At 30.8% G+C, this 10,343-nt stretch overlaps 1 protein-coding gene across 4 annotated transcripts; it reads left to right on the forward strand.

Moving 5' to 3' along the window:
* The first annotated feature begins 4,177 nt into the window (after window positions 1-4,177).
* LOC108480805 (methyltransferase-like protein 2) lies at window positions 4,178-9,683 on the forward strand. 4 transcript variants are annotated; one of them, XM_053029229.1, is made up of 13 exons: window positions 4,178-4,673; window positions 4,744-4,969; window positions 5,061-5,191; window positions 5,379-5,412; window positions 6,052-6,127; window positions 6,264-6,441; window positions 6,546-6,635; window positions 6,730-6,829; window positions 7,611-7,931; window positions 8,006-8,249; window positions 8,331-8,351; window positions 9,181-9,302; window positions 9,386-9,683. In XM_053029229.1, exons 1-9 carry the CDS (start codon window positions 4,386-4,388, stop codon window positions 7,754-7,756), a joined length of 1,269 nt encoding a protein of 422 aa, XP_052885189.1. In that variant the 5' UTR covers window positions 4,178-4,385; the 3' UTR covers window positions 7,757-7,931; window positions 8,006-8,249; window positions 8,331-8,351; window positions 9,181-9,302; window positions 9,386-9,683. The 4 variants fall into 4 exon arrangements, with proteins under 4 accessions (XP_052885189.1, XP_017639400.1, XP_017639399.1 ...); XM_017783911.2 differs by lacking the exon at window positions 8,331-8,351 and having other exon boundaries at window positions 7,611-7,799; window positions 7,882-7,931; XM_017783910.2 differs by lacking the exon at window positions 8,331-8,351.
* Window positions 9,684-10,343: the final 660 nt, after the last annotated feature.

Raw genomic sequence — 10,343 nt, forward strand, 5'->3', positions numbered from 1 at the left:
TACTTTCTTTTTTTATAGTTCAATTTTTTTTTTATGAAATAACTTTAAACATCATGAATTTGTGACTTAAAACTCAAATAGGTTTCTTCTTCGATGTTTGACACTAATCATCAAATCAAATTGGATCTAATGTATGTTCTTTTACTCATCAATGGGTACTGATCCATCTTACCAAGCGTCGAATTGTTGCTTGGAGCTCATCAGCTAAACTTTTTATAAAAAAAAAAATTAATAGTTTAGTGACTTAAATAAAAATTTCAAATAGTTTAGTGAGTTATAACTGAAAATCAAATAGTTCAGTGGCCACATTGTAATATTTTGAACTTAAATGATCAAAACGTAAATTTACTAATAATTTAGTGACCTTAGTTGTAATTTGCCCTCGAGTTTTTCTTTTTTAATTTTAGGAATAAATATCAAAATTATACATTAATTTTAATTTAATGTGTAATTTTATACATAAAAATTTGATTTGATTCAATTCTCATAAATTATTAATATAATTATTGATATAGTAACATTTTATGTTTATATATTGTATATACTGAATAATTATATTTATCCAATAAAAAATAAATTAATATATTTATTTTTTAAATGAGTATGATTAAATCAAAATTAAAGTTTCATGCATAAATTTTAGTCACAATCAAAATTTTCCTTAATAGTTATATTAAATTAAAATTCACGTATCAAATTATATATTAAATCAAAATTAATATATAATTTTAATTTTTACCCTTTAATTTTAAAATTAAGACATAATCATTGCACGATTTTGTAATCTTTTGCAATATACGGTCTCTAATCATTAATCAATATACCGACTATATGATTACTCGAGATTCTATAACGAAAATGCCGATTAACATATTCGGGTACAAGTTATTGTTTTTAATATTAAATTGAGTTAAACCAATATTTTTATCCATAAAAGGTATTATGAAAAATTTGTATTAAAAGTCGAATTGTATTTTATTTTTATTTAAAAAATAGATAAATTAGTTATTATACGTTTGACCAAAGAACAAATTAGTCATCCTATTAAAAGTTTTATTTATTTTACTGCTAAAAATTGGTCCCTAAATGTCCGCATAAGGTGCACGTGGCACATCACATGTAATTGTTTGGTTATTTTATGTAACGCCCCGTACCCGAGACCCTCGCCGGAGTCGAACACGAGGTGTTAACAGACTTAATTCATTACTTAAACAGCACAAACAATTTATTTTTAAAATTTCCAGTCAAGCTAGCAATCTGCGTCACAGTCGCTTAAAAATTCATATCTCGAGTTCGAAACTCGAAATCCAATTCCGTAAATTTTTCCTGAAACTAGACTCATATATCTATCTAGTAATTTTTTTCTAGAATTTTTGGTCGGGCAAATTAGTACAGTTTATTAGTTAAAGTCTCCCCTGTTTCAGGGTTTGACTACTCTGACCTCTGTGTATTACGAATCAGATATCTCCCTGTACAGAGCTTCAATGACTATTCCGTTTGTCTCTAATAAAACTAGACTCAATAATGAATCTGTACATATAAAGCATGACTTTTAATTATCTTTGTAAAATTTATAGTGAATTTCCAAAGTCAGAACAGGGGATCCAGAAATTGCTCTGGCCCTGTTTCACAAAAATTTAAACATCTCATAAAATATAACTCATATACCTGTTTCTCTTTTTCCATATGAAAATAGACTCATCAAGCTTCGATTCCATAACTTATTCATTATTTAATTCCATTTCTACTATTTTTAGTGATTTTTCAAATTCACATCACTACTGCTGTCTGAATCTATTTTTATGGTAAATTTTACCTATTTCATGGTTTCCATGGATTAGCTAGTAATTTGACATACATAACACCGAATATGATCATGATTAGCCATTCCAATGACTAATCATTACCAAGCATTTCCATACTACTCAATAACCATATCACAAGACCATATATACAAAATGGTTATAATGCTATACATGCCATACTCAAAATATACAAGCCATTATGCCAAGATGGTATACGGATAGTGTGAGCGTGCCTTCGACCGTTCCCGATTTCCGAGCTGGCTTGTCAACAAATCGAGCTTGGAAGCTTGAAAAACCCTAGCCATGGTTTCTCCTTGCTATATTCGGCCATGGGGTTGAAGATGAGCAAAATTGGCTTTTAATTTTGTATTTTAATTCATTTTACCCCTAAATGACCAAAATGCCCTTACTACTAAACTTTCCAAAAATTCCATCCATGTCCAATTTTTGTCCATAGACTTAGAAATTGGTAAAATTTCTATTTAAGCCCTCCTAATTAATATTTCAAAACAATTTCATACTAGAACTTCTAGAATGCAAGTTTTGCAAATTATTCGATTTAGTCCATAATTTCAATTTAAGCACTTTATGCATAAAATTTCTTCACGAAATTTTCACACAACCATGCAATCATATCATAGACCTTAAAATAATAATAAAATAATTATTTCTATCTCGAATTTTATGGTCACGAAACCACTATTCCGACTAAGCCCAAAATCAGGATATTACATTTTATAGATCACGACAGTTTTTAACAATGAAATGAAAGAATTTTTAATAGAAAGAACCGATTTATTCTTTTTTTTTAGTATAGAAGGTAAAATGTAATCTAATTTATAGTACAATAAACTTCATAGTGCTTTTACCCGTTCTTTCATTGATATTGATATGTATTAGAGGTATTCATTTGTCCATTAATTCAGTTTAAATATGACATTAAAACATTTCATACTTGTCTAAGCTTTGTTTGGTTAGAAATATGGGTTTAAAATTTTATCTAAATTTACTCGTATTTATAAATAGTTAACCCAAATCTATTTTAAACAGACTCATATTATTTTTATAATATTGTTGAAAATTATTTATATTATTTCTAACTTAATATTTAATAATTTATATTTTTTCATTTATTAAAATTTTAAATATAAAAAAATATGTCGTTGAGATTAAATTATAACTTTCCTTTTATCTTTCTCAACCCCACGCTACTTTCCCTTTCTTTCAATTTTTTCATTCACGGTAAAATCATAAAATATATATTTTTTCTTTTACACCTAATGGTTTTACGTATGTAGGGCCTTTTTTTTAATGTTATAAATTAAACAATATATAAAAATAATTTAACATAATATATTACTAAATTAAAAATTCAGGTGACTTGAAACTTAAATATTGAAGCCAATTCTAATCCATATTTTAAATAACTTAAGTTTATCTCGAACCTATTTTTGTTTAATATTTTGTCTAAATCTTTTTAAATTTTGTACGAACAATCGTACTCGTGAATGGGTCTAGAATGTACCAACATAGACGTGTTTCGATGTATCGTTTCGGGTATCAATATATTTTGAATCTCAAAACCGAACTGACTGGAAATTTTAACTTATTTTATATTATTTAAATTTTATTTAAAATATTTTTATTTTATAAAATATAATAGATATACAACCTCGTAAACTTAACCTAATAACCATAAACCAAAGATAGAGTAAATCGAAAAAAATTGACAAAACCAGTTGAATCAAAATTGCTTTAGTTTGGTCGGTTTTCTCAGTTAAAGTCATTCAAGTTGATTTTCTCATATTAAAGTTGGTTTGAAAAAAATGACACAATTGACCAATTAAACCGATTGATTGCTCTCTCCTACCAATCGTATAGGCCGATACATGTTGGTATATGCCAAAATGAGAGAAACACATTGGAATCTTGACAAAAAACGGAGCTTAAATTAATTGATATCGATTGAGGACTAAAACAATATATACCAACTAGTAAGGACAGTACTAATACAATATCAACTACCATTATCAGATGTTAAAATTACCATGAAAGCCCCATATACTGGGAGTCAAATTATAATTTGTCTATTTTCTTAAATGAGTAAATTAGTTCCCATACGTTAGATAAAAAAAAATTGGTTATTTTCTATTAAAATTTTCATCCATCTCTACTATTAAAAACTGGCGTAACTGACAAAAATCAAATAATTAAATATTATATGTCATTTATATCTCATGCTAACATATAAAGACTAATTTTAATAATAAAAAGATAAAATTTTAACAGAGTAATCAGTATATTTTTATCTAATATTCATGACCTAATTTACGTATTTTTAAACAAAAGAGCAAAATATAATGTAACGTTCAGAATAAATCCTTTTTATGTTACTTTTACATTAGATTCAGGTAAGAATTTAGGGTATGACTAGGCCGACAAATGGCGAACCAGCCAATTATTCAGGTCCAGTCCAATCTCAACTAACCACAATGAACTACTTCTGTGAGTCGACGAGCAAGCAGCTAAACAAAGGCGCCTAGGCATATAGCTGACTTGACTCAGTTGAGAGCTCTGGAAATGGAGATCAAATCGAAACCAAGTGACGAGCTATCCAGATTCTTAGATTCCGGCATTTATGAACTACCGAATTCCAATGCCGTCTTCATCGACCCGGTTCGAATACTTAACCGATCCTACACTCGTTTTCGCGTATCTCCTTCGTCCTATTATTCCCGTTTCTTTGAATCCAAACACTCCGCTCAAGAACCTAATCTCTCCTCCAATCCTAAGAAGCGAAAACGAAAACCGAAGAAACAAACTCATTCACTCAATGAAAAAGAACAAGCCGCAGATAAGCGTCACCAGGTAAAATTTTTTAAAATTTGTTTTTAATTTCTTTTTGCCATTCGGTTAATTTGTTTTATGATCGGTTTAGGAGGTGAGGCCTTTATTGTTAAAGGCGCATGAATCTTTACTCGTATCAGCTGATTTTCCAGCGATTATGAGCAAAATAAGGAGTGATTTTTGTTCTTCAACGGAGCTAAGCGGCGGTGATGAAGAGCATTCTTTCGTTGAGCTTGGAAGAGTTTGGCAAGCTCCTCTGTATGATATAACTCTTGATTTTAAGTTTAGTAGACTGAAAAGCGAGACTGATAATGGAGGTTTGTTTAAAAGTCCTTGTTCACTGGTTTAGTGATTAACGTTCTGTATTTTTTATGAATTTTTTTGTTATTAGTTTCATATCTGTTTCAGAAAATGGAATCAATGAACGGAGAGTGCTTCCAGTTTTTAATAATTTAGTGGTTAACGACACGCCAGAAGAAGTGGAGGCTGAATTTCTGAACAGGCGTTATGTATTACCCAGCATGAGTCGTTTCTACATGGTGTGTTGATTTTCTTTCTTAAAATGCTTAAGATTAAGATATTTGAAACTTAGAATTCACGAGAATGGTTTAACTGTTATATCGTTTTGATTCTGTTGAAAATAGATTTCATATTCCAAATTGTCTCAGATTCTTTCTTATAATGTCTGATATGTTCTTATATGTTGTGTCCTTGATCATGTTGAAGTCGGATTTGGGGCAGATTCGCAATATAATACCCGGTAAATATTGCACATCAAGTCCATTCTCTTTAGGCTGCAACTTTACACACACACACACACACATATATATATATATATGTATCATATTGCTTTAATTCATGTTGAGAGATTCCAACATGTTATCTGGTTCTGCGTTTATATTTTATTCTATTTGATATCATGCATCATTATTGGGTAAAAGTAACATAGAGGCCTTTGTATTAGGAGTCAGATTGCATTTTGCTTCTACTAAGAAAAAGGCAAATTAGTCCTTGTACTTTAGATCAAAGAGCAAAATGATATTTTTGTTAAAAATTTCATCCATTTCTGCTGTTAAAACTGGTCCTTGTACATAAGAATGAGGTACATATGGCACAGCTTACGTCACTGTCTAGTTATTCTGTCGACCATGCTAATTTTAATAGTACAAATGGATGCAATTTTTAACATGAAGGACCAATTTGCTCTTTGGTCTAATGTACAAGGACTAATTTGCTCATTTTTTGAGTAGTGAGGGCAAAATACAATTTGACTCTTAGTATAGGGGTCTCTATGGTACTTTTACCCTTACATTTGCCAAATTTTTCTTTAGCTGCCCTAAGAACCACTGACACATAGAATTAAGATGAACATCGACTTCCTTTTTTTGTGCTTATGCAGCTGAATCTGATAGTGGTTTCAACCTTATAGTTATTGATCCTCCATGGGAAAACGGAAGTGCTCGTCAGAAATCAGTGTATGTAATCACATATTTCAATGTATCAAACACATCACTACTGCTTTTGACAGTTTATACCTTCCTGATCATATTTTTGTGAGTTTCTTCTTGTCAATATATTTTCACCTGTGTTTTTATTTCCCGATTGCTTCAGGTACCCAACATTACCAAACCGGTATTTCTTATCCCTTCCAATTAAGCAACTTACACACAGAGGGGGTGCACTTGTGGCCTTATGGGTGACAAATAGAGAGAAATTGCGTACCTTCATTGAGAAAGAGCTATTCCCTGCATGGGGAGTTAGATATGTGTCTACTTTTTACTGGTTGAAGGTTACTCTCTCACCTTTTTTGTCTTTGTGTGTGTTTTGCACGAAGTTGAAACAATGCTGATTTGCAAATTATCATTTAAATTGGGTTTTGCTTGAGATTTTCAGGTGAAAGGGGACGGTTCATTGATCAGTGATCTTGACCTCTTTCATCATCGGCCATATGAATGTCTTCTCCTGGGATACTGTCAAGGAAAAGTAATAAACATAAGCTATGCATTATACATGCTTTTAATTGCTGGTTGCTCTTGACTAGATTATTTTTGTTGCTTACACTGTGGAACTTTTGCAGGAAATGGATTCAAATTGCCCTTCAGTATTTAGGTCGATAAAAGATGAACATATTATCATAAGCATTCCTGGAGGTTACTCGAGGAAACCCCTAATTGGAGGTATTATTTTATTGATGGACTACTTAAATAGTTGCCATAATATATGGTTGCAAGCATTTTTATTCTTTCACCATGCCATGGGAGATTTTCTTGACCAAAAATGAACTATTTTCTTAATATTTTCTTGGTAAAATATATCTTTTCTGGCCCTCAATATATTGATATTGAGCAAATTAGTCCCTCTAAAAAAAAGTGGAGCAATTTAATCTCTGTCAATTTCTAAATTGAGCAACTAAAGACTAACAATTACGTTAATGTCAATTTTATATTATTTTTATTGGCATAATATCAAATATACCCCTCAAAGTTTACACATTCTTTCAATTTGGTTTTGATTAGCCCACAAAATTTGTGTAAATTTGCAAATGTTGAGACTTGAGACTAAATTTGTTGAAACTTTTAGAACCAAAACTAAATTGACAAAATATGTAAACATTAAGGGCTAAATTTGTTATTATATCAATCAAAATTATGTACAATTGACGGAAGAAATTAACACTATGATTAATTGTCCTTAATTGCTCACTTTCAAAATTGATAGGGATTAAATTGCTTCGACCTTTTTGAGAGGGATTAATTTGCTCAATATTGAAATTGAGAGGGACTGAAGAGATCTTTTACCTATTTTCTTCTTTCGTATATATCATCTGAGAAGGAGTTAATTCATTTTTTTTATGCTTATGAAGTAAATGCCTCTGTTATTATGATAACCAACTTTTACATGCAACTCAGTGCTTGAATTCTCACTCATATTAACTCTTTTCTTTCTTTCCCTTTATAGAATTACTGTTGGACCATGTTCCTGGAGTTAAACCTGCTCGATGTATTGAACTCTTTGCTAGAGAAATGTTAGGTGGGTGGGTTTCTTGGGGAAATGAACCACTTCACTTTCAGGACTCGAGATATTTTGAGACAGTGAATACATAGATTTTCCAGGGGAATGCCATCTTGTTGGAAACTACAAACTAAGGTCACCTGGCATATAGATTGCTTTGGTTCTAATGTCAAATCCCAAAGCTCACTATTCTAGCTTGGATGGCTGTTATTAACAGGTTGGCAGATACAATGAGCAAATGGAGCCTTTCAATTGAAGACAGAAGCTGTAAGAAGCAGAAACTGGAACTCATATGTTTCTTTTAGTTGTCATTAGAGAACTTTGAATTTTTTTATATCCAGATTTCGGAGGCATGTTGGCGATTGGGACACTGAATTTAATTGGGCCTTGTAAAAGGTTGAGGGGCAGATAGTGATTGCTCTCCTCTCCAGTTTGCTTTGAGTTGGACTGCTATGATTTACTATGTTAGGCAAGAAAGGAACAGCAGATTCCTTGGGCTTCTGTATCTAGTACACAAAATTTTAAAGAATAGCCGGTGATATTCCAGGACGGTTACACGGAATTAGAAGCATTGCCGATGATCCTGTAAGTCATGCTCTGTGTATATTTGGTTAGTTAAATTCACTTCTGTTTTATGACATTTTGTGGTTTATTTGTAAGTTGCAGAATTGTCTTCACTATGGCAAGGTTACACCCTGATTCTCGATTCTATAATTTGGCTCATCCGAAAAAACTAGAGAAGTTTGTATGATATATTTTTTTTGCAACATCACGTGATGGTTGTTTATACCGAAAGAAAGAGACATAATGTGGCTGAAAGTAAAGCTGATGCAATGTTAATCTCTTCTATCTAATAAAGCTTACGATAACATTTAATCAATCTTTTACATCTAACTTATTGAGAAGTTGATAAGTAGCCACTGCTCTCTGTACATCTCTTTTAGTTTTGAAAGGTCTCGGATGGAAAACAGGGATAGTATCTTTCCAATTAGGGGATGTAATGGAGTCGAGCCGAGCCTGAATACTGTCAAGCTCAAGCTTGAAGTTCAGAGTTTGAGACTCAGCTCAAGCTCAATTGAACTTTAAATTTGAGCTTGGCTCGAGATATAATCAAGCTACTCGAGCTATAGCTCGGTTCAATACTTAAGCTTAGGGTTAATAATATATATTAAGGGTGATAATGTAAATAATAATATAAAAATATGAAAAGCTCGATAAGGCTTGCTAGTATTCGAGTCGATTATTACTATGCTGAAATTTGGCTTGATTGATAGCTCGAGCTTGGCTCGGCTATTATTGAATCGAGCTTGAAGTTTTTTCGAGTGAACTCGAGTAGCTTGTGAGTACCATTGTCTCATTTAGACCCCTATTCTCAATGCATATAGTACAAACTTTGCCCTGAAGTTGTCCCCTTTGTCTAATCTTCCTAGTTCTTGTTCTAACCACTGCAACTTTTATTATTTTAGGAAGATTGTACTTCTTTCTAACGTTGTGTGCATCTTTTGGTGAGCCACAGGTAACTAAATCAGCTCCTTTTGGTGGTAGACCCGGTATCCATTTTGCATCTTCGAGTCTCGTGTGAATTTATGGCCATGGACATTGAGATTTTGTCCTCCTCCGTTTATGTGATGCAATTAGGTAAGACAAAACTCTCGATAGGAGTACGAGAAAAAATCAAGAAGATAGTGAGATTTTATTCCCAGACTCATTTGGTTTTGCAGTTCTTGTTTTTCTTCAGTGGGAAAGAGCATTCCAAGCTTGTTTGATATCGTCCTTTGTCTGCAAGGTGAGCTTTGTAGAACATTTGTTAGTTCTCATCATAAAAAAAAAAAAGGCTGATGATGCATAATTATAAAATAGGAATGCATGGAAGTTGAAACTATACTAAGATGTAGATACCTTATTCCGGGGCATAATTATGATAAGCATATGCTACTGATATTCAAGTGTTGGATATAAGCATGATGTCTAACACGTGTAAATTTAGTTTTTGAATTAATTGCATTAGATATTCTCAAATTATTGACAGATTCTAAATTGATTTTTAAATTTCAAAACATGATTTAATTGTCTTTGAAGCATTAATATCAGATTAATTAAGTTTTTCTGACAGTTTAGTCATTAGTTTGGGCAATTCGGATTTAATGTAGATTATATTTAAAATATATGGATTAATTATAGGAAGAAATTGACCTTGACATAATACTTTTGATTTTGTCTCAACCTACCTGATATATTTTCTTTTGCTACAAATCTAAGCCAAATATATATTATGAAATTTAAAAATAATAAAATATATAAAAGAAAGTATTTTTAAAATTAGATTATATGTTTTATATTATTTAAAATTATGTTTTAGAATGTATATAAATAGTTAAAAATTAAAAAGAATATTTTAGCAGAATGAACATGATGAATTTTATCTATACTTGACCCAAAAATTTTAATTTAAAATCACCATCTTAAATTTTGTATGTTCAATAATTAGTCTATTGCTTACAAGCTAACCAACACAAATTTAATTGAAAATAATTAAAAATATTTTTTGTTTAAAAATAATGAATATTATTATGATGTTTTTTTATTATAACTTTATATAAAATTTATAAAAATAATTTAAATTCAAAATAAATTCACACATTTGAACTTAAGACATCAAGTTTCTTAAATCATCAATTT

Source organism: Gossypium arboreum, chromosome 6, assembly GCF_025698485.1.
Source record: "Gossypium arboreum isolate Shixiya-1 chromosome 6, ASM2569848v2, whole genome shotgun sequence".
Lineage (NCBI taxonomy): Eukaryota > Viridiplantae > Streptophyta > Magnoliopsida > Malvales > Malvaceae > Gossypium > Gossypium arboreum.